Here is a 24696-nt window from a genome sequence, read left to right as displayed (position 1 = left end):
TGACGATTCAAGGATCTAAAAGAAAAGACGGTAAACGTTGTAACAGACCATGGTCACAACAAGCATGTCGATATTCGTAGCGACAATGAAGAGCTAGCTTCTTTTATAAGACTAGATATACCTATTTAAACATGAATAAAACGACTAAGGTCTAGAAAATGTTTCATATCCAGATAATAAAAAAAATTATCACTAAAAACAGAAACACTTGTTGTTTAATTTGTAAACAAATAACCCTGCGTGTGCCGCAGTTGTGGAGGCCTGCTGTACGTGATGACTAGAGTGCACTACAAATACATTTTGATACTTATAAATCAGCTATAAACGCGCCGTACATAATTAGCTCTGATAATATGTACATAGTCTTATATTTTCTCTCAATAGTGTGCATCTGAAACTTTTTGGTAGTGCCCATTCTTTTGTTGCTTTCAACGCGAGTACACAATACAAACATTATACATAGGACACTACGTAATGAAATGTATGCATGTATGTATATATGTATGGTAAATCAAGCATGCACTTTTGTAGCTTTACACAGTACTTGTGTTGACCGGTGCGAACACTCATTATAGTCTGTACACTATAGTTACCTACAAGGCACTTTTCTGGCCTGTTTACACTGTAAGCATTATGGGGGTCGCTCAGGGGGCAATTCGCGTCCTAATAAGTAACTAAACATAACACATCAGCTGCTAAACTCAAAGATTTATAAACGCCCAATACGTACAAAGGTTATGTTTCTCGTAGGTAGTGTCTATATGTCTGTATGTATGTTTGTCAAGAGGCGATGGATTGTCATGAAATTTGGAATACAAATCATGACCTGTTGATATCACAGAATGATTCTGTATATTTTATGTCCAGTAAAAACCCTACAGTACCGCTTGTTCCTGTGTATAAGTTACAACTGCCTAGAAAATTGAATTTTGGCGTGAACTGATAATTTCAACATCGACAAAAGGAGCAGTTGTTTCTAGTTTATTATATACATATATATAATGGCTAAAAGCTCGAGATAGAGCTAAGATGTGCTGGTAAAGTATGCATCTGGTTAATTCATCTCTATTTTAGACTCCATGAAAGTATGAAACAAAATCAATCATGAAACCCTATAAATGCGTAAAGTATTTGGCGTGTTGGGAGACATCCATACGGGTGACAACTGTTTGAAATAACAGACAACAAAACTCAAGTGAACATGAATATATTACAAGAAACGTAGAGCAGCGCTATTTCCGCGTGGACTCCAAATGTAGGTATGAGATATAAGAATAGTTCTCACGCTATATTCCAAACCTACATTTTAGGAACTTTATTCAATGCAGTATGATGCAATCATCTTAACATGCATTTGTTAACGTGATTATATTCATCTTTGTCTACTTAAGAATTTCAAACGGCTGCCTTGGACAATATATATTTTATGTGAGAGCTACATACATCACTAGAGACTTTCATCAATTTTTCTCTGCTTTAGAACAAACACAAGATTCGGTGCACTTGCACTACTGGAGCTTTACGTGCTCTTTCCCATGCCCCCATCACATGGGTGTCACTTATCAATATCTAACGTAGTCTGTGTGGAATGTATTGGGTAAATAATGGCACTCAAACATCGTGCAGATCAATTAAGTTATAAAAAGGAGCATGCAATCAATTATTCTTTATATGCGAGTCAATTCAATTCAATTCTGTGTGTTTTTTTCTTCTGGAGGGTATACTTTTTAAATAGAACTTTTCCTTTATCATAAAAAGATGGAAACGTTGATATATTTGCCGGTGAACGAAATGTTTACATGTACCACCATGGCACATTTTGTATTATCCTAACTAATAAACATGATCAAACAAAGAGGTGTGATACGGTTTTTAAAAATTATTTATATAAGAAAGTGTGCAGCAAAGGGCCCAAGTCTTTGGGGAAATTTTCGATATTCGGACTTTGAAAGTGAAGCTAATTGTCTTGGTGCCATTTTTTATCTCCACACTAAAAAGCTTCTTTAAATTGCTTTCAAAATATCTATGAAATGAAGTTAATTGAGAGCTTCTCTTGTACCAGTTAATTGTGTTTTTTTCATATCACAAGTGTCAAGATGTTGATCAAGGCGGCCATCTTGAATAACGACTTTCTGAAGTATCTTGAGGAGGACCAGATCGACACCATAGTGGACTGCATGTACAAGAAGGAAGTCCCCGCTGGGACAAAGGTCATCACTGAGGGCGAGATGGGGCTCCACCTGTATGTCACAGAAGGTACTGCAGTCTCGATGGAATTCTATTACGCCGATGTATTTGGACATGATACATAAAGCTTGGGACACCTCTCGGGTGTAGAAGCTCCTTGAATGTAATTGCCAAGAAAAGGGACATGCAACAATTGAAACTTACACAGTGTTAACCTCGGTGTAGATAATCAAAATGAGAATTAGTAAATGGAAGGTGTGGTGTAAGGAACAAGAACATTTCAACCTCTGTGTCAATGATTAATTCAACCTCAGCGTCAACCGTTACTTTTCGTAGTTAGACTTGTCTATCTTCCACCCTGCGATTTCAAATGATATCAGATCGCAAATATTTCAACCATTTTTCAAACCTCAGAGGGTGAGCTTCAGGTGTCTAAGAAAGGCGAGATACTGAGGAACATGGGCAGACAGACGCTGTTTGGGGAACTGGCTCTGTTGTACGACTGTGAGCGCACTGCAACAGTGCAAGGTAAGTCTTAAGTTTTTAAAACTCCCTTGTATAAACCGTTTTAATGAAAGATGGCAAAGACGAAGGGGAGCCATAATATTGTATTACCACATCATATCATATCATCATGTAGTCAGACTGTGTGAACCAATCGTCACAAGCCGTTTGCATTTCTATTGTTCATACAGCCATGACGATATCAGCACTACTTTGTTCACTCTGGTTAATTATGTGATAACAGTCAGGCATTATCACATTATAAACGCATCAGGGTTGATAGTAGAATACTGTTGAGTAAATAGCAACGTTAACAGTTATAAGTAATTATAATATGAAAGAATTATTATTTTCATATTCACTCATTAAATCATTCATTTCGATTCATTCATTCTTTCCTTACATTCAAACAAAATTGATACTAATGTTTGAGTCTGACTTATTCAATTCGATAATATTTGAATGTAGCGTTAACGTTAGGTTAAACGTTTGATCTTGTTTTGGTAATTTCCCAGCACTGACGCCTGCTAAGCTGTGGACAATTGACAGACGGATTTTCCAGCTCGTCATGATGAAAACCACCAAAACCAAACGTGAAGCATACGTGTCATTTCTCAAGAGGTAGTTCGCTTCTTCCTGTATAGTTTTCCTTTCTATCAAGTCGATTGTTTGAACGCAACGTCACATTAATCATGCTGGATTATTTACTCAGGTAGAGTATTATGTTTGTGCGAGAGGATAATGTAGATTCCATATATGTAACGGTAACTACACATACAAGAACTACATAAATAATCACCCGGCCACTTCTGGGTTGAACCATTTAGCAAGGCGAACAATACATACTTCCCTGTCACATGAGTGATAACATCCTAAAGTAAAATGACATTTGCGCATCATTGTAATGATATGTACCTGAAGGTTTTACATAACGTTTTTATTTTTTATTTGAAAGCACGTCGTCAGTAATCCTTAATATTTCAAGAATGATTCTGATATCAAGCCGTCGACAATGTTCTCTCCACAGCGTGCCACTGCTGCAAACCGCATCAGAACAAACACTTGTGCGGATCGCAGAATGTTTGGAGGAGGTAGACATTTTCTGTCTTTTTTTGGTAACGCTTTAGAACGGAGCCTTATTTAATCATCACTTTACTAGTTGCACCAAGTCGTTCCAACTCAGAACAGTGCATTTTATTAGTGCATAAATTCACAACTATACGGATCTTAGTCCATATTGGCTTCATCAGAACTCAATTGTGTGTTTATTTTCTGTTTATGAAACGTACGAACAGGGACAGTACATTAGCTGTATTAGAACTCAATTGTTGTTGTTGTTTTCTGTTTAGGAAACGTACGAACAGGGACAGTACATTGTACGTCAGGGGGAGGTCGGAGATTGCTTCTTCATCATCATGGACGGCGAGGTGGGTTCAAAATCAACTCTGTATCGTTTTTGTAGCGTATCTCAGTATTTCTACATAGTAGTCATCTTGGTGACTGAAATCGCGGCTATATTGATGTCGTTCCCAGGTTCGTGTGACCGAGAAAGTTGGGAACAGGATCCAAGAGAAACGGAAGCTCAACCGAGGAGACTACTTTGGGGAAAAGGCACTTGATGGCAATGGGTACGGGCTTACTGTGTGCTATATTGAAGTACAAAAATTGTTGATCAATAAAATATTGATCTTGAAAATGACACTTTAACGCGCCGTTGATTACAAATTCTGAACTTTTTGATGCACCTTTGTTGTAATCTCAATGTCTATCCTATTGCATGTATCATTGGTAATATATTAATATTCATTGACACAAAAGTAAAACGACCTTTCAAGGGCCCTTACGGCTTTATAACATGCAGACAAAAATTGGATACAAATGAATTAACATACATTGAAGTATATGACTAATCTACTTGTTGAGTCCAACGTGTTGTTTACACTACCGGTTCTAGGAACTATTGAAGTAAAGGCTCCTCTTTCTAGAATGTAATGGAAAAGTAAGCTGAAAGACAAGTTAAGAGCTTTGACTGCTTATTTTTACATCGTCACAAGGTGGCGTATCAGAGTTATAAATTTGACTTCCTGACTTATTTTTTCCGGTTTGTGTTTCATTAGGGATGTGAGGACTGCAAGCTGCATAGCGGAGACTGGCATTGTCAAGTGTCTGCTTTTGGACAGAGGGTGACAAAGCATTTGTGTCGTTTATCTGTCCGTGTAACGTTTCGGGGCACTGTATAATCATTTTCGTTTTGTTTTTTGCCTTGCCGCCGAGGGCGGCGAGGCTTTACGCCAGGTTTCTTCCATGGTTCCATGGACGGACCTGTTAACCTTGCTCTTCCAAAGACCCTTTCAAAGGCCCTTCCAAATCGCCTTTCTCATGGACAAGTTTGACGGCTTAGACAGACAATGGTACATCCTCGTTGAATTTTAAACCGTCCATTTTACGTATTTGTTTCTGTTTGCGGTCGGTTCTAAAAGCATTTAATATTTGGTTACATTGAATGAATGAAGCGTTTGTATGGTAAAATTCCAAATTCATTTTGAGTGGCATAAAATCAAGTGCATTATTTCGCAAAAAAAATGCATTAGCTATTCATAAAGATCAAATTATTCCCGAATCAGGCTAATAAATTGTATGTGAATATATAAGTAGCCATGACGTCCTCAAAACGTTGGAGAGACCTTCTGAGACCGCAGCAAAACGCTAACGTGAGTTTAGGAGAGCGCCAGCTCAAATCGTCACACGAGAAGTCACAATAGATAATATTTAGGATCATTTTGTTATATTTCAAATATCAACCCTAGTCCTGCGGCAAGCAATAACTTTTTGCTTGCAATGCATATTCTATATGCGCCGCATTTAAGAACGCATGCCTAAGAAACTCCGGTGTGAGTCGAATCTTACATCAGGTTTGTGTTTTGTTGCCAATCAGAGCTTGTAACATGCCTTTCCCGACATTATTTTGCTGGGCTCTCGTCTCATTACAAACTTTTCACACAAATAACAGTTGATTAGACATTTTTCGGAAGATTAGACATTGGAATCTTTGAATCTTGGAATGAACGGACGTTATTCTAGTTATACCCTACATTTGGGTACCTGTTAATACAACCCCCGCATGGTGAGAGTTGGGCATGGCTTAGTGGTTAGTGCGTTGTCCCGCGAAAGTTTCAACCCCGGTTCGAATCCATGGACGGAAAGTTTTTTTTTTTCAATTGTCCTTTTACCTTTTTTATAACATCCATTTGATGTAAGAATATTTTCGTCTTGCGACCAGAACCGTCAAAACCCACCTTTGGGACTTTTTGGTCTGCATTTACAAGAGTGCATGTTTAGGTAACAGTTACGTTTATTTTTTTTTCAGCCGACCTACTTTTTCCTGACGATATTCCTACCACGCGGCAAGGCACAGCTTTTTTAAAAAGATTTCTTGTTTAAACTAGAGTTCACATCAGACGTCGTTGCATATGATTAAAAAAAGAAAGATCATTATGTTGATCTAGAGTGTCATAATAAAATGTCCATTTTACAGACCTTTCCTGCAGCTGATAGGTTCTCTACAAGAAATGAAAGAAGCTCTTGACAGGTAAGGGATTGTTTCTCGAGAAATATTACATTATTTGAGGCTCATAATTCTTTGCGTGTTACGTGTGTCCGCAACTGTTTTAAAGAAACATCGTTTTAATATAATGTTAACATTGTTTTAGTATAATGTTAACATTGTTTTCATTAATAGTGGTAGCATTACTGGTGACTTCCTATCTATAGTTTAAGTTATTCTCTACAGTAGCAAAATGTACTTGTTAATCTTGTTAACAGGTGTAATTTTGAAATGTACACATTTTTGTTTTGTTTTGTTTGCTCACCTATCCAGACGTCCAGGTTCCCTACCACGCCCCCGTTCAGAGTACGTGGACGAACAGATACTGCTGACAGATCTGGAAACCATCGCCACTCTTGGAGTTGGTGGTTTTGGGCGTGTCAAGTTGGTAAGTACAGTCTGGACTATCACAGCACGTTTTATGCAACGCATACGAAGTTGTATGCTTATAGGGGAGGGGATAGTGTACGTGTGGTTTCACGGCGGGCGGTGTGATTAAGCATTGTTAGCAAAGTGGAAGTAAAGACGTTTCAGGTTCGTATGCGTAGTTGACCGCTGAACACCTTCTTGCTCTTTGAAGGTGCGATGGAAGGACAAGTCTTTTGCCCTGAAGTGCCTAAAGAAACGACACATCGTCAACACCAAACAGCAGAAGCACGTGGCCTCGGAGAAGGCAATCATGATGTCAGCAAACTCACCCTTCATCGTCAAGTAAGATAGCTTTCTTTGCTTGAATTATAGTTCCTATCCATGGCTGAAAAATAGAATAACAAACAACGATTTTCTTTCGACTGGCATTGCCTTTAAGTTAATTCTTATACTAGTTCTCTTCTATAGATCTAACATGATATGTTCTTCGTTGGCAGACTGCATCGTACATTTAAGGACAACAAATATGTCTACATGCTGATGGACGCGTGTTTGGGAGGTGAGCTTTGGAGCGTGCTAAGGGACAAGTAAGTATGAAGTTCTCAGTAAAAGCGATTCCGTTTAAAATATCTCCATATGGTAGAAAGCATGTTGATGTCACCCAGAGCGATGCTGATCTCGTACAGTCTGACGCCAAAACCTCGCGAGATTCTACAACGAATGCTAAAGACCAACTAATATTTTTCTTGCATATGCCATAAATGATGTATTGAAATGCCAGACTAGGTTACTATGAAGAGTATCATTGCACCATTTGTACATGTAACAGGATCTTGCTTATTTATTTGTTAGTTTGTATTTGATTGATTGTTTGTTTGTTTGTTTGTTTGTTTCAATCATTGCCATTCAACTGTTTTCAGACAGTCCTTTCCTGACGCCACGGCTCGGTTCTGCACGGCTTGTGTGATTGAGGCTCTGTCTTATCTACACCACATGGGGATCGTCTACAGAGATCTCAAGCCTGAGAACCTGCTCATCGACCACAAGGGCTACGTCAAACTGGTGCGTTAAAGGCAAAGAACTGTTCCTTGTTTAGTGGGTCTGTTCAATGCAATGCCATTTGACTCCGTCTAGGCAATGAAGTAAGTTGCTAGATGGTGGGAATTATCATGCTTGGAGACAGCGATAAACATTGGTTTTGCAGGCTCTTCCTACTAAAATAAGACGGTACAAGGGCGACACCTATCAGAAAAGAATTGTATAACATAAACAAAAAATGTTATTGGCCAGTGTCAAACAACATTTTTATATTGCACGTCTTTACCTTTTCCTTGGGTAAGAACCGATAGTATAACTGATGGCAAACGGGAAAATAGATACAACACCGAAGGTGATATAGCATGTCTTTAATTGACTTACCTTTGTTTGTCGTAGTGTGACTTTGGATTTGCCAAGCAGATCGGCTATGAGCGCAAGACGTGGACGTTTTGCGGCACCCCAGAGTACGTGGCCCCGGAAATCATCCTCAACAAAGGTCATGACCTTTCTACTGACATCTGGTCCATCGGCATCCTCATGTACGAACTCCTGACAGGGATGTAAGTTCAGAGATGGTTTCCGTTCTGCACCTCACTTCTGTACCGCTAGGAGTGCCCCTTTTCTGTGTGGCGATTTTGAAAATAGCAACAGTGCAATACCATTAAATTGCTTAATTACTCAGCAACTTCACTCCTCAATATATAAGTATAAAGTACCAGCAAGAGTTACAATTTTGATCAACCGTCTGCATCTACAGTCAAACCTGTCTATAGTGGCCACTCAAGGGACTGGTCAAAATTGGCCACTATAGAGAGGTGGCCACTATAGAGAATATGCTAATTAGTTGACCACAAGCAATAAGTTACACATGGTTTTAGTACCCACTGATCTTTATTCACATAATGCAGTACTGTACATGTACTGCAATGATTTTTTTACACTGTATGTATTAAGAAAACAAAAGCTATAAAAAGTTTTAAATGTTCTACAGTTGATATTGTCTGAAGAGACCGGTATCGTCAAATTTCTTTGATCTTTCGTCTTGTATCCTTCGATACTTCGCCGTCCGCTCGCGTTCACACGTCAGATGCGCCCATTATGCTAATGTGGTACTCACAAGAAAAGTCTCGTCATTTTAGACTTATCTCTTAATAAATGTAAGAATAAAATCCACCATAGTCTGAAGTTCATATCAGTTTGTCTTCCTAACAATTTTTTGAAGGAAGTTTTTGTGATGTAAATTAACCTAAGCGATAGTGTATTAGAACGTAACTTTAACACAATTTACCTCCGTAATATTGGTGTTGTCTATTGACCTTATATGACCTCGTTTGTCAGCGGGTATGGGTAGCGCCAGTTTACGAAGTTTTGTTTTGAAAATAAGTCAAAGAGGTTTTAAATCCGGCGTAGGGTGACGATACGGCCGCTGTATATGGCCGAACGCGTGCCGAAACATGGATCAGCGGTCCGCGTGGCCGTAATCGGCAGTGTTTTTGTACCTGCGGGACCGGAAATCGTGTGGCCGTGGCCGCGTTGGACAGGTGGCCGCTAAGCCTATTTCTTAATCATTACGAATCCAAGGGACCGACAAAAAGTGGCCACTATGGGCAGGTGGCCGGTATGCAAAGGTGACCGCTAATACAGGTTTGACTGTACCAGTCCATGTTTCTAATTTACTCTGCTTAACATACACAGTGATATCCATATTGTAATTTACCCTTGTCTTGAAATTTTAGGCCTCCATTTTCTGCAACGGACCCGATGAAGACATACAACCTGATTCTCAAGGGTATCGACAGTATCGACTTCTCCAGGAAGATCGGCAAGATGGCGAAGGATCTTATCAGACGACTCTGCAGGTCAGTAAACCAGAAACATAGATTACGTCATAGAATATCATGTTACTACATGTCTTTGTCTGTGCTATCATGCTACAGTTCAGGTAAAAGTTATAAAACTTAAGTTGATTACGGGATTTCGTTTTACTTTTATCTATGGCATTATGCTTCATCAGTTCGTGTAAAAGGTACGAGTGGTATCAGGTTACTTATATCTTTGCGCAATATGCTTCCGTTTGTGTGTGAGGTATAAAACACATGTAAATGTGGTATCATACCGACAGTCTGTTTGATCACTGGATTCTCAATATGATTGATGTTTTGGGATTTCCACAGAGAGAACACCGCCGAGAGACTGGGCAACCAATCAAAAGGGATCGTCGACATCAAAAGGCACAAGTACGTTTGATGTATCATTGTCCCCCGAAGTCGAAAGTAACATTGTTGTCTCCAATTTTTACAGTTTGTTGCCTAGTGCCAAATGCAGTATCTCTTGTTGTTACCTCGTACTTTTTTTCACAAATTTTCAAGTTAAGTCAATGTGCAGTCTTTGCTAGCATGGCAAAAGGACACATGCTAATGGTTGCATGACAACGAGAGAATTGTTTCAGTTACTTTTTTAGTAACTAAACTTGATCAAGCTTTATGCAAAGACCTGTCCATGCACCATTGATTTCCTTAAGCCATCATTTTCCTGCAATTTTGTTTGTTTTATGTCTTTTAATGAAAAATGGCATTTACTTTTATTTTTATGAAATATTTAACTATTGCACACAACTAAAGTTTGCTACTAGTACTTCTGGGGAGCATTTGAGAGCTCTCCCTACAGCCCAGTGAATTATGATCTTCTTAGAGTTCTTTTGTCACATGACTGATGATGTTCACTATTAAGTGATATCAGACAGTTATACACACATTCACATTTCCGTGCACTCCTTTTAGATGGTTCCATGGGTTTGACTGGGAAGGTCTGATCAACAAGACGATGTCTCCTCCGGATCACCTAAAGCCACAGGTGGGTGTAGGATGTCATCGGTATTGAATTAAATGCCAACAACCCTGACCAATGTCTGAGGTGCATGTACGAGTAGAATGCTTGCGTCACGGAATGCCCCTTTGTGCTCTCGCAGATTGCATGACGTAATCATTCTAGGACTACAAGACGATTGAAAAAATGGCATTTGACCTATTATTTACGTCATGCCTCCAGAAGGTGACGTGTTTTGACGTGTTCTCGTATATCTGCGTATACAAGTTGTAATATTTTGCGACATGCTTGATAAAATCATGTAACTGACCCAAGATGAAAGCCTGAAACCCTTCGCAGTCCAGCCAATGACACAAATAGTTCACGTAATGATTACAAAATCAGTCGGTCTCTAATAGGACTGTGCGAAATTGGGCCAAAAGTTCGGTAACATACCCGCTTTGCCTGCAATGTATTATCTGCCAAAAATCTTAGGGTAAAGTCAGGATAAAGTAACTGCAAGGTAAAGTAACGGCACTTAACACTTAGCATAACATATGCCAAATAGCCGTTCCAGCGTCTTTTCTGAAGATGTGGCGTAAGTGTGAACGGTTGGCTTGAGGTTGTCCTTCCCCACATAATATGCCAAATAGCAGATAGTCATTTGCCATATCTTTTACATCTACCTGGATGTCTAACCTCTATTGCCGTGAACACTTTGCAGTTCTGGAATCTTCGTTGAGATACGACCATGACCATTGATTTTCTGTCCTTTGTGTTCTATTTCCAGATTAATGGTCCGTTTGATGCCTCCAACTTTGATCCGTACCCGGATGACAATGAAAACCCCCCAGACGAACTGTCTGGCTGGGACATTGACTTTTAAGTCATGTTGTCTCGCCCAGCCAATTAAGGCCAGAGAAGATGCCTTCGGGAAGATTATCTTAGTCAGAACCACCATTAGGGCACTTTTAATCAAATAGATCAGCTACCCTGCAATCATTACGAGAGTCACGCTGTATCTAATGATGGTAGAAAGGAGACGACCTAATTCCCCCCAGGATATCGTTCAGAAAGAATCAGAGATGCAATCTCTCGTTCTGATGATTACCAATGGCAATTTAGGTCAATCTTTGACCCATTGTTCACGTCATGCTTCCAGAAGGTGACGTGTTCTGGGCAGCCGGGGTCTGTCTTTCTAAGGCAAAACAGACATCTTTTCTTGAAATTCTTTTACATAGTTCATCTACATACAAAATTTCAGATGTGATCAGAGTTTCATCAACTATGCAAAATATTTCCATGTGAGAAATAATTAAGAGTTTATGACCCACCTCGAGGTGTATACGGTGACATAATGCATAACCTATATTCAATTATACGGTTTTTAATCATTCTCTTAGTCTACGCCATTGACATCAAACCCTGATTAGAATGAGTATAATACATTGAAGCTAAAGGTTGCTTTATGAATATCTATTTTGCTCTTATAAAGATAAGGACTGTCTGGTATCACACGCTACAAGATCTATCGTGTGTTATCTGCAATTTTTGACATATAGATCTGTATACGTTTGTTCGGACATTTTTCGTAACGATGATGTACAGCAACCAAGTTGAACAAAGATGATACTTTATGATATAGCTAACTGATAGAAAATCTCCTAAGCACAGAGTTATGCACTTGAAAGTGGTTTCACACTATCGAATAAATGTACGTAGTAATACAATGAAGTGATGTGTTTTCAACAAATGTAACCGCAATGCCATTCATGTCTTATACAACTGTTCGTTAGCCTGGCTAAATTACGCATCTAGCAGCTTACCACTTGCCAGGCCGCTATAGAAGCTTGGAGACCAACACCGCTGAGTCAGAAGAATGGAAAAATCCTAATCCTATTACAGATGAACCAATTATCGTCAGGCTGAGAACTGTCTATAACTATGGTCTTTGAGGCTGCGAAAGGCAACGAATGCTGAGCTCGTATTGGTACTTTTTTTTCAAATAAGTCTCCTGACTCAGGGGTGAACAAATAAAATCTCTTGGTTCAGAAGATTGAGTAACACAGGCTAATCTGTATGGCATCTAAACGTTACAGGATGACGAGGCACTAGCGGCTAGTCCCTGTTCCATTTAACCTATAGTCTACGTTGTGCACATAAAGACACTAAAGGTATAACGGCAAACATTCTGGACTTCATTTTGTACGGCTTGACTTCTTAATCGTTACATTAAAGTTTCCGAAAATTCTGAATTTTCTAAAAGATTTCTGACGACTTTTTGTACTGACAGTTAATATTTGTCAAGGACACTTGTCAAACACGACATTGATAAGGACATTCTTCTGTCTTACTTTTTGATTCCCTGTGGAAATAAAAGCAGCATGAGATAGGGGAATCAATCAAAGTTTTGATATGTGGGTATGATTGACATCATTCAATTATAACTACACCAGTACTATCAGTGCGTTTCTAGTTGCTATGCATATGTGGCTGCCCAGTAAATGATGTTCAATACTACGAAAGTAAAAGGGAACATGATTCGCGAGATCTTGTCTATTCGGTTCACATTTTCGTCTTTGATGAGTTTCTCGGTGATCTCAGAAAGGGACAATCTCCCTCCAAATGTTCGGAACCACCCTAGCCTTCCCATGTCCAAAGACTGGATGAATGAGTTCCTTCTCGGTTCCTCGTTACTCCGAGGAGGATCGTCAAGCATTGAGTTTCTTCGTCTCTTGCCTGAAAGTCCAGACACATTTGCTAAATGATCACGCCGTTTCTCTGACTGCGTTCTTCTTGGTCGCGAGGGAAACGTAGCTGCTTTTGCAAACCCCCTCTGTTCGTCAGGCACAAAGTCGTCCCCACTGCGCATGCGTATCCGCCCGTTCCCTGTTATCGTTCTGACGTCATCATCATCATCACCATCAGTATCTGGGTATCTCCTACCGAATGGGGCGCCATGCTTGCGGACAAATTTGGAGTAAGAACTTCCCATCATGTCAGCCACGTCAACGTAATATCTATGTGGTCCCTTCCGCTTTATCCCCTTAACGCAGGGTATTTTCTGCATCCCGAACGGCGTCTTGCAATCAGGGCAACAGTCCACTCCACAGTTCCTAACAGTAGTGTCGTTTAGTCTCGATCTTGAAGTGCAATTTACTTCTTTCTCCAGTACTTTCTTAGGAGCTGTCGTTCTTTCAATAGTCTCTTCGATTATTTCAATGTCTTTGGAGTCTCCCCCGATACCTTCTTCGTTGTCAAAGTCCGTTACTCGAAGCCGTCTTCTTATCTTACCAGTGGAGGTGAGGTCTACGATGTCGTCAGAATCATCAGAGTCGTTCATCTGATGTATAATCCCTCCAGCAGGCTGTACCCTCCCCATCTCCATCAAGTCACCGTTCCGCTCCTGTGGTTGGGTAATAAAAGTGCCAAGGAAAGGCAGTTAACATACATAACGTTATCAGGATGTTCTTAGGAAATCTTTTGTACTAGTGCGATTATGCGTGGTGGGGAACCTTGGCCCTTTGACGTGTCAATTTTTCTGTGTGTCGATTTTCCTATCAAACGCACCGTTCGTGAAAAGCGTTAAATGTCTTGACACTGCCTGGAATACTGTTTTATTGTTGTTCACACACCTCCATAAACGGAAACTCTCCTAAATCACCGGGTTCTCTCAGCTCAGACCGCAATAAGGCACCGGTGTTATAAATGCCTTCTTATAGATGTCTTATACACCAGAATATGTTTAGCTTAAGTTATACACCACTTACACATATTTCACTTTTTAAAAGGTAGTCTCCTCGCCAAAAGGTTTATTCTAGTACATACTCAGGCATCTTTCTGAAGTCTAACCTTACGACAAAACACATTTGTAGCGGAAATGCCAGAGGTAATCATCCATGAATCACTCGGGAAGCAAATTAGATTTGGCCAAGTGAACTACGAACAAATAGTGTAGGTAGAATGTCATGTGCCACGCTTCATCTTGTTTGTGTCTAATCATCCTCGCTATGTGAGCTCCATTTTTTACCCACTACGTTGCTGTATTAGCTCCCGTTTTGGTGAGCAAGGCTAAGATGATAATTGCAATCAAAACGAGTTGCTCACAAACTATGAACATCCGTTCATCCCTTCTTAAGTTACCCTGTTTCAAAGTTGAACATAAACAAACAGGCCTGCATTTCCTAGATAAGCTGCTGGGGGTCCATGCCAACATTACTTACGCTAGGGTCACATTTCCAAACCTGGGCGCGGCCGGGCCGTTTGCGGGTAACAAAATATATACAAAGTAAAAACAAATAGTCATATCCATGATTTATGATTATTACTTGATGTACAATTTCATTTTTCGTTCCCGAGAACAGCCGGCCCTACTGGGCCCAGGTTCGAAAATGCAACCATACATCTGATTCCCAAGACACTTCAGAACCACATATCAAACTTGTAACGATCCGTTAATGGGTTCTTGGGTTAAGCTCTTATATCTCAAACACACGGGCGCACACATACACACACATGCTACCAAAACACAACTATTGACAAATGAGATTCAGTCACCTCCTGCAAACTTCGATTGTAAGCAAGTCTCCTCCACTTTCGTCTAACACCTTCCTTCTTTCTTTTCTTCATGGTGGCCGTGTGGTAGTGGTAGTTAACGGCGGCGTACTCCAACAGAGCGCCGAACACAAATATAAGGCATCCCACCAGGTACACGTCAATGGCCTTTACGTACGATATCTTGGGGAGACCCTGTCGCACCGTGGCGTCCAGGTTTGTCATCGTCAGCACAGTCATGATGCCTGCGGGAAACCAACATGGAATATGCAGAAATAATATTGAAATATTCACAGTACAATTCACCTGGAGCTAGGACAATACATCATCATAATGACTCTATGTGTCTTACTCCAGGTCTTTGCTATCTGGCACAGTTAGGTTTACAGACATTATTGTCCCAAAGATTAATAAGAGCTTGTACATCTAGCGGCAAGGATCTGTCAAATGTATCCCATCTCTAAATCAATTACAGATTTCTCAGATATTATTCATCATAAACATGTATCAGAATAAAAAAGGAGCATATATCACAAGATTCAAATGTCGTGACTATTGACAATCTTGTTTAGATATGCTGATTTATATCGATTTGAAAGTGTCTTCTATAGATCAACAATGACACTTTAAAGCGAAGCTTACGGGGGTTGAATAAATTCGCCGTTGTATATCGATTTGTAGGGCACATAAAATTCGTACCTAGAATTGCTTGTAGCAAAATATTTTTGTTTCACAAAAATGAATTTATGCCTACCTTCTCGGCCGTTATAGTTATTCAGAAAGAACCCATAATCACTCCACACTAAATGTTTCTTGGTGGGAATACCAGCAACTTTTATTGACTGGCATAAAGCATAACAAATACGACAAACTTTACAAACCAAAATGGAAATAATTTTGCACAAATTGTCATGCCTGACATATACGATCATTACACTTATTGTGTATCTGAAAATGTTTTACAAACGTTGTAATATTATAACCAACAATCAATCACGATTTTTCCACCCGCCTACAACAAATTAGCATTCGTGCAAAGTTGAATATACTTGCAGCAAGAATGGTAAGGTTACTCCGGCAAAAGAAGAAATAACGATATGGGCTAACGAGTCCAACAGCGAAGCATAGAAATCACAGCTTGGCACATGAATAGCTATGTGCCCAAGTTAAGTCAGATTGCCGCAATGTTAACAACAACGATAACAAAACAAACACTCTGGGAATATTACAATAACAATAATACCCAGTAGAGCCCTGTAGTATAACACAGTAATCATCGCCAGGAATATGCTAAATGTTTAAATTTGACTAATGTACCTCATGTCCTAACGTGTCTCAAAATCAAAGAGCCTGTGTCTAGGATACTAAGACCCAATAAGTATCCAGACATAAACAAGGAACAGCGAAGATAATATAAGTTGGCACTTGCCACACTTTAAACTTACCAGGTTATTTCTTTAGCTTTGAAGGCAACTATCTAGGAGTCAACAACAGGCTAACCAAATGGATAACCATAAGTGTAAATATGAACAAATGCTAGGGAACTGAATGTACAAAACTTACGTAAGAGTCTATTATGGAGCAAAAGGTGTACATGTCACAGGTTCTGGGCATTTAATATACCGCGAGATGGTTATTAATATGATCTGTAAAGTAACAACGTGTTTCTTAGATCTTCTTCCGTTCTCAGTTAGGTTATGTCAACTGTATCTAGAACATATGCATATGTAACTATCCATATAGCAAGTACGTTAAGGATAATGACACATATCTTGATCGATAAACAACACTTATGCAGATAATACATGGCCGTTCACCACTATACTATCACAAAATTAAGTGTACTACAGTGTCATAGAAAAGTATGACCAGGAGAAACATGTTTTAGCAATCCTATCAATTGGATCTGTTTCAAGGCTGATGAAAGATGTAGTAGTTCTTGAATGGTAACCCTACACTCCTGCAATTTATCAAGGGACAGTCGTGCCCCCAATATTAATCAGTGTAGTAAGGTCGTTGTTGTTTTTGGATGAGTTTTTCTTCTTCCTGTGGTACTCCCACATCCTGATCCCTATCACTGGAAACTGTAAGATCACGTTCATAAGATGCGTATGTGCTATTATCGAACATAAAAACATCAGTAATATAAGTGGGATAACATATGTTCAACTTCCTTACTGCCATCCAATGAAGCGCGGTGATAACTGTTACAACGATGGCACGTGCGCAAGACGTAAAATATCCCACGGGCAACACCAAATGTAATAGTAACCGTCCTTAAAGAAGAAACCTAACAGATGTCTGCTGGTAACACTCCCAGCAGGCTGGTCCTACATGTCCTTCACAAATCACCCCATTTGTAGAGCTGGGCAGTAGGCCTGCTGGTAACCTACCTAGCAGTCCTACATGCCCTTCACGAGTCATCCCTCTTGTAGAGCTGGGCAGTAGGCCTGCTGGTAACCTACCTAGCAGGCTGGTCCTACATGTCCTTCACAAATCACCCCATTTGTAGAGCTGGGCAGTAGGCCTGCTGGTAACCTACCTAGCAGTCCTACATGTCCTTCACGAGTCATCCCTCTTGTAGAGCTGGGCAGTAGGCCTGCTGGTAACCTACCTAGCAGACTGGTCCTACATGTCCTTCACGAGTCATCCCACTTGTAGAGCTGGGCAATGGGCCTGCTGGTAGCCTACCTAGCACGCTGGTGTTGCCCGCCGATGTTGTTCTCGGCAGAACAAATGTTGTATGTTGTAGTAGGGGGAACAATTGAAGTCGTACTAGAAGGAGTGTGGGCAATGACGGCTGAAGGTCCGTTACTTGTCACTTTGCGTTCTTCCTTCCGTCGTTCGGGCTGGCGGTATCGATGGAACTCCGAACAAGGAGAGAAAATAAATCAAGTAATTGATGAAGAATATTTCGATAAAGAAAGTGTAATAACTGTCATGATTCAACATAGTATGTGATCGAATATATTGTGAGATAGTAAAATTCTATGTGATCACTGCAAGAAACATTAAAATAGTATACCTCAATGTAAGGTATAAAATCATCCTTCATATGTATAAAGTACAAACTTAGATGCAGATGACCATATACGAACTATCACTCACTGGCGTCCTTAGGTAACTCACCATCAGGAATCCAGTCTGTTTTAGCGGTAGACTCTCATAACTCAAACTGTGACACACCAAGGTCGACATTCCATGTCCAAGAACACATAATTGAGGGGGGAAATAGCATCCCTCAAATCGACAGTCCTACAGTATCCACGCCAAGGATTAACCTGTTGCCCACACCTCTCACTGTCTCAGATTTTATTCTGAGAATCTCAATCAATAAATAATTGAATAAGAGAATGGCACATAAATAATTGAATAAGAGAATGGCCCGTGAGTCATACAGTCACACAGCCAAATATAACCTATGCTAGCCCTCCTACCTGGTCACACAGGTAAAAAAGATAAGAGAATGGTCTGTGAGTCATACGGTCGCACAGCCAAAATTAACCTGTGATAAAGCTGGCAGGTGGCACAGGTAGATGAAAGAAGAAAATAGTCTGTGAGCCATACGGTCGCACAGCCATAAATAACCTGTGAGTTATACGTTCTCACAGGTAAATAAAAATAAGAAAATGGACTGTGAGTCATACGGTCGCACAGCCATAAATAACCTGTGAGTTATACGTTCTCACAGGTAAATAAAAATAAGAAAATGGACTGTGAGTCATACGGTCGCACAGCCATAAATAACCTGTGTTAACCCTTCAAGCAGGTGGCACAGGTAAATGAAAATAAGAAAATGGACTGTGAGTCATACGGTCGCACAGCCATAAATAACCTGTGTTAACCCTTCAAGCAGGTGGCACAGGTAAATAAAAATATGAAAATGGACTGTGAGTCATACGGTCGCACAGCCATAAATAACCTGTGTTAACCCTTCAAGCAGGTCACAGGTAAATAAAAATAAGAAAATGGTCTGTGAGTCATACGGTCGCACAGCCATAAATAACATGTGAGTTATACGTTCTCACAGGTAAATAAAAATAAGAAAATGGACTGTGAGTCATACGGTCGCACAGCCATAAATAACCTGTGTTAACCCTTCAAGCAGGTGGCACAGGTAAATAATATAAGAGGATGGTCTATGAGTCAAACGATCGATCAGTCAATTATAACCTGTGAGTTATACATTTACACAGATAAATGGGTAGCTGGTTTCACCTGCCGAACAATCCTTCTGGGAACTGAATTGTTACATTTTTACTACTTGAATTCTTCGTTTCTTCTCAGGCGACACCAACTTTTTAGGGGGTGAAATCACACCAGTGGCTATAATGATCTCCCAATCGGTTAAGCAATATGAAAGTTGTGGTGCATATTTTTTAAACATTACAGGTGTTGAGAAAAATGAAGGAACCAGTGATGTTGTCTAATTTGCTCCATATCAAGTCATAAAGGCAGGCGACAGCATTTTTTACATTTCAATAAGAACGAGCCTAATGTGTCCCTGCCTTTGTTTCCACCCTGTAGACAGTCTGGGATTTCTAATAAATCTATGTATTTATAGGGTACAATTCACCCTTGTAGCTACTGGAATACTTCCTTGGTACTTTACCCAGGGAACACGGGATTCCTGTTTAAGAGAATGGTCTAAGAGTCACACAGTCATTGACCCAAAATAACCCGTGGTAACCCTCCTATCAGGTCGCACAGGTAAATAGAATAAGAGAATGGTCTGTGAGCCATACGACCACACAGCCAAATTATACATGTAAGTCCTACTTTCGGACAGGTAAATAGAATAAGAGAATGGTCTGTGAGCCATACGACCACACAGCCAAATTATACATGTAAGTCCTACTTTCGGACAGGTAAATAGAATAAGAGAATGGTCTGTGAGCCATTCAGCACAAGCCAAAATATAACCTGTAAGTCTTACTTTCGCACAGGTAAATAGAATAAGAGAATGGTCTGTGAGTCATACGGTCACACAGCCAATATATAACATGTGAGTCCTACTTTCGCACAGGTAAATAGAATAAGGGAATGGTCTGTGAGCCATTCAGCCACACAGCCGAAATATAACATGTGAGTCCTACTTTCGCATAGGATAATAGAATAAAAGAATGGTCTGTGAGTCATACGGTCACACAGCCAATATATAACATGTGAGTCCTACTTTCGCACAGGTAAATAGAACAAGAGAATGGTCTGAGAGCCATACAGCCACACAGCCGAAATATAACATGTGGGTCCTACTTTCGCATAGGTAAATAGAATAAAAGAATGGTCTGAGAGTCATACGGTCACACAGCCTAAACGTAACCTGTGAGTCATACTTTCGCACCGGTAAATAGAAAAGAAGAAAAATGGTCTGTACGGTGACACATTTTGAAAATTAACTTCGCAGTATTGAGTCAACGATCAGCCATGAACAAATACTAACTGTGAGCCATACGGTCACACAGCAGATCTTTATGATAAATAAACCAGGTCACATAACGGGTAAAGAGCATGACCTGATATTGAGCTAATTTCATGATGTATAAACCCAAGGAGGTTAAAAAATATCATAACAGGCAAAAACCTGACTTGTTACCGGCAAGAATTAATTTTCGAATTAAAAAGAAACAAAATATGATACAAAATAATCCACAATAATCAGCTAACCAAACTCACTCGGGACTGGGTGGGAGGGCACAAAAACATGCGATTAACTCCCCAATTCGGGCGTGGAGCTCGGGGAATTTCAAACTGCCCTTCTTCTATCTCTGTCAAGAATGATTCAGCGTTCGAATCTCTGAACACTGCTTGTTTGAAGGGCGCTGATTGGTTGTTCGAAAAGAACTTCGGTTTGATGCTTGGCCCCTGTAACGTTGGGCCAAATCAAAATATATCGGCCGTCACGTCCGGCCTAAATTTTTATTTTTGTTTCACAAAAATGAATTTATGCCTACCTTCTCGGCCGTTATAGTTATTCAGAAAGAACCCATAATCACTCCACACTAAATGTTTCTTGGTGGGAATACCAGCAACTTTTATTGACTGGCATAAAGCATAACAAATACGACAAACTTTACAAACCAAAATGGAAATAATTTTGCACAAATTGTCATGCCTGACATATACGATCATTACACTTATTGTGTATCTGAAAATGTTTTACAAACGTTGTAATATTATAACCAACAATCAATCACGATTTTTCCACCCGCCAATGGAGCGATAGCGACGAAAACCCCCCCAAAGCGAGCCGCTAGGCGATTTAGAAAGGCCAGTAAGGTAGGCATGAACAAAATGATGATCCCTGGAAACGTGACCATCAGATTCAGATACCCCTTTCCACGATACTGTGCTGTTTCTATCATGAACAAATAAATGCCATACAATAAGCACTCATAAACACCGGATAGTGAAATTACCCCTCCTGATTTACCTTGTTTCATTTATGCACAATGTCAAAATTTTGAAATCCACTCTGTGGTACTTCTGTCGTCACTGTTAAACAGTTACCATCTATTACATTGCTTGAATGCTTGAAAGTCCTGAATTCCATTTTTCTCGGCAGGATTTATAACGTTATAGATTCTATGCAAAGTTTTGGAATCGTGTCGATACATAAGATAACGTTAGTAACGGCACGGAACTTTAATCGGATACTTTTCAAAACCCATCTGTCAGTCAAAAACTAGCTCCGGTATGCAAAATATTTTCAGTGCTTTACAAAATCGGTAAGATATACGACTTAAAACCTTGTTAAGTTTGAGCCCATAAAGATTGCACATTGCAACGACAAGTTAATCAATCTTCCGGTATGTTTTCAAGCCAATAAATTAAATTCGTGGGAGAGGGGCAGCGTTTGGAGTTTCAAGAAATTATACTTTACATCCTCACATTACACTTTTATCATCACAGAGAATATAAAACAAATTAATAAAAAGTCCTTCTAAGGCAACCGATATGCCCTGAAGTGTCCTTCTTTCAAGTACATCTCCAGTCTTTGTCAATATAAATTGGGCGGAAATCAGAACACGTGCCATTTTGAATCATGCCTCAGCACGCCATTTCACCCCTATTATTGAAAATGCTCACATCCAAAAGCTAGCAATATGGACCTCACGGCCATACCAACAGCCCCCACGTGGGGAACGTACAGTAGAGAGTTTGTAATGTGTTATTCGAACCCTATTTGATATTAAACGCCTGTATGAAGTTCCCTCATCCTGACTAGAAACGTTCAGATAAACACCAAATCGCAGTTATACTACCATTGACTTAACAGTTTTCAGTCAAGTAAATCTGTAAAAAGTTTCGTTTCATGGCCTTTTCGTCACCCACGCTGACAACAGTTCTTTGTAACACAAACAATCGTCTGCTGTTTGCTTCCCGTCTTGCTACTAGTAGACTAGTGACTGAGATAAACTGTGAATGAACACAGGCTACATACCCCAATACTTATATGGATAAAAAAAGAAAGACCTGGGGCATCAGTGTACATGTGCCCGGAAAGTTTCCAAACTCATATTGTGGAAACGAACGTTACCAATGTCAAGATACGAATATCTCACTTACCGCAACAGTGTACGTTAACGTTCAAATCCAGCGCTGTAAATTCCCCCAAAGAGACGATTCACAAAACAACAAAAGATAAGATTAACTCACAAACACAAAAACATGCGATTAACTCCCCAATTCGGGCGTGGAGCTCGGGGAATTTCAAACTGCCCTTCTTCTATCTCTGTCAAGAATGATTCAGCGTTCGAATCTCTGAACACTGCTTGTTTGAAGGGCGCTGATTGGTTGTTCGAAAAGAACTTCGGTTTGATGCTTGGCCCCTGTAACGTTGGGCCAAATCAAAATATATCGGCCGTCACGTCCGGCCTAAATTTTTATACATGCTTTCCATTTACAGTGTACGAAGTATGTAAAGTTACCCAGAAGCACCCGCGCAGCAGAAGCATCCGGGCTGATCCAAAACGAGACCCAGGAAACAGCCACCACAAGGCATGACGGGAGATACGTCTCAGATATGAAGTATCCCATATTTCTTCGTATCACGAAGGAAACAGCAAGCCCGGAAAACTGTCCTGCAAGAGCACAATCACTTTAGTTAGCGTCTTGGTAGAGTTGATAGACTAACCAGCCATATCAACCTCTCCTTAATTTAGATACATTACAGTTCTTATATATTAATGATAATCAATAACATATAACTACATAACAATAACATAGCCTCCTTCCACGAGCGCTGGCGGTTATTCTTAAATTGGAGGAGCGCTGAATTTTGAAGGAGAGAGAGAGTCAACGTCATAAGAACCCCAGGGCACGTGGATGTGACGTTTGATTCGTAAATCCCTAGGCCCTAAACAAAAACTTTTCAAAATTTGTAACATGGTACTACGTCATGTCGTTCTTTTAATTTCTTTACACTTTATTTACGAAGTTAAATTTGTATACTTGCATTGTATTGGTGGCGATTGGAACTACACTACTCGGTATAAAGGAACTGAACTGAAAGTATTCCTTTACCAATACCATTGACTATTACTGATGACTAATGTACGCTTCGTGCAGATATTTTAGTTATGTCAAATTTTCGTTAACATTTTTGTCTCTTTGCGCTCAGTGAAAGAATTCATGCTCCAAAGTTTATGACGTTCCCTTATATTTTAGTATGGTTCATATGCTGCGTTCAAAGAGGATGCTCGGTAAATCCATCCATCAGATAAAAGTACATTGCATACGTTTTCTTCCATTAATGCATTACCTTATCTCTTCCCCAGTCGGCGCGATCTGAAAGAATTAAGGCAGTAAGTGCTCATGCCGCCGGCACTAACCTGTGGTGTACTGTGCCGCCGTCTCGTGAGTATCGTAACCGCCCAGGTCAAAGTGAGGCAACTCGACATTTTCAAACCCTCTCACGGATTCAAATCCCCAAAGCCAGTAGTACACTAAATCTTCAGTAGTATAACCGTCTGCAGATGGAAAGGCGATAGATAATACATCTTAATTTTTCCCTGACGAATTGAGTCGTTATAACTATTCAAAAGTATCATGAGTTATCTCGATGTATCGTATTCTCAATATTGAGTCATCGATCACCTTATAGTATGAACATTAATATAACTTCACTTGGAAACCATTTGGTACAAAGTATTGCAGATTCAACAGCGTATAGTTTCAGAATGTGAATTCCTACATGTTTCGAACTGGAGTGTGCAGTTTTGAGCATCCAACGGGTACATGTGCATCTTCATCCAGCACGAGGCCGTGGTTGTCAGTCTGAAGGAAATAGAAGCGCGCGGCATGTTAGTTTTTCATAGTGGGAACAATCTGTAAGTTCTGGTCATCACCAATGGCTGTAGCATGTTCCTCTCAGAAAAGATTGCGGAGGAGGCAGTATAGTACACTTAAAAAACTTTTGGTAGCCTAGGTGCCACCCTATCTTGTTAACGGGGCCCCCCATTCTGATTGCCTCTGAGTCACCAACTAGATGGCACCCAGGCTACTATCTAGACGTACAGAGAAATTGAACGATATGTTGTGCTTTAACATTGCTTTTGTAATGTATCAACATACCAATTGTAATCTGAGCTAAATTTCCTTTATTCTCTAATTGTAATTGGTATATTTGTTAT

At 40.0% G+C, this 24696-nt stretch overlaps 2 protein-coding genes across 2 annotated transcripts in view; one reads left to right on the top strand and one right to left on the bottom strand.

Moving 5' to 3' along the window:
* The window catches only part of LOC118412576 (cGMP-dependent protein kinase 1-like), a 13401-nt gene extending 1160 nt beyond the window's left edge, over positions 1-12241 (top strand). Inside the window, exons 3-19 of the mRNA XM_035815523.1 lie at positions 2090-2256; positions 2602-2715; positions 3207-3312; positions 3719-3782; positions 4041-4118; positions 4225-4319; positions 4809-4874; positions 6227-6280; positions 6569-6683; positions 6876-7006; positions 7162-7251; positions 7585-7726; positions 8099-8262; positions 9439-9561; positions 9877-9939; positions 10483-10555; positions 11298-12241. Coding sequence (XP_035671416.1) covers positions 2090-2256; positions 2602-2715; positions 3207-3312; positions 3719-3782; positions 4041-4118; positions 4225-4319; positions 4809-4874; positions 6227-6280; positions 6569-6683; positions 6876-7006; positions 7162-7251; positions 7585-7726; positions 8099-8262; positions 9439-9561; positions 9877-9939; positions 10483-10555; positions 11298-11393 — 1741 coding nt within the window. The 3' untranslated portion in view covers positions 11394-12241. The remainder of the gene's footprint in view (positions 1-2089; positions 2257-2601; positions 2716-3206; positions 3313-3718; positions 3783-4040; positions 4119-4224; positions 4320-4808; positions 4875-6226; positions 6281-6568; positions 6684-6875; positions 7007-7161; positions 7252-7584; positions 7727-8098; positions 8263-9438; positions 9562-9876; positions 9940-10482; positions 10556-11297) is intronic.
* LOC118412579 (gamma-aminobutyric acid receptor subunit beta-like) overlaps positions 11755-24696 on the bottom strand; it is a 32983-nt gene continuing 20041 nt past the window's right edge. The window contains exons 6-10 of the mRNA XM_035815528.1: positions 24258-24340; positions 23896-24033; positions 22993-23145; positions 15065-15306; positions 11755-13913 (exon numbers count right to left, since the gene is read on the bottom strand). Of these exons, the coding sequence (XP_035671421.1) occupies positions 12987-13913; positions 15065-15306; positions 22993-23145; positions 23896-24033; positions 24258-24340 (1543 nt within the window). The 3' untranslated portion in view covers positions 11755-12986. The remainder of the gene's footprint in view (positions 13914-15064; positions 15307-22992; positions 23146-23895; positions 24034-24257; positions 24341-24696) is intronic.

Source organism: Branchiostoma floridae, chromosome 3, assembly GCF_000003815.2.
Source record: "Branchiostoma floridae strain S238N-H82 chromosome 3, Bfl_VNyyK, whole genome shotgun sequence".
NCBI classification, from domain to species: domain Eukaryota; kingdom Metazoa; phylum Chordata; class Leptocardii; order Amphioxiformes; family Branchiostomatidae; genus Branchiostoma; species Branchiostoma floridae.
This window is presented reverse-complemented; position numbering and strand designations above follow the sequence as displayed.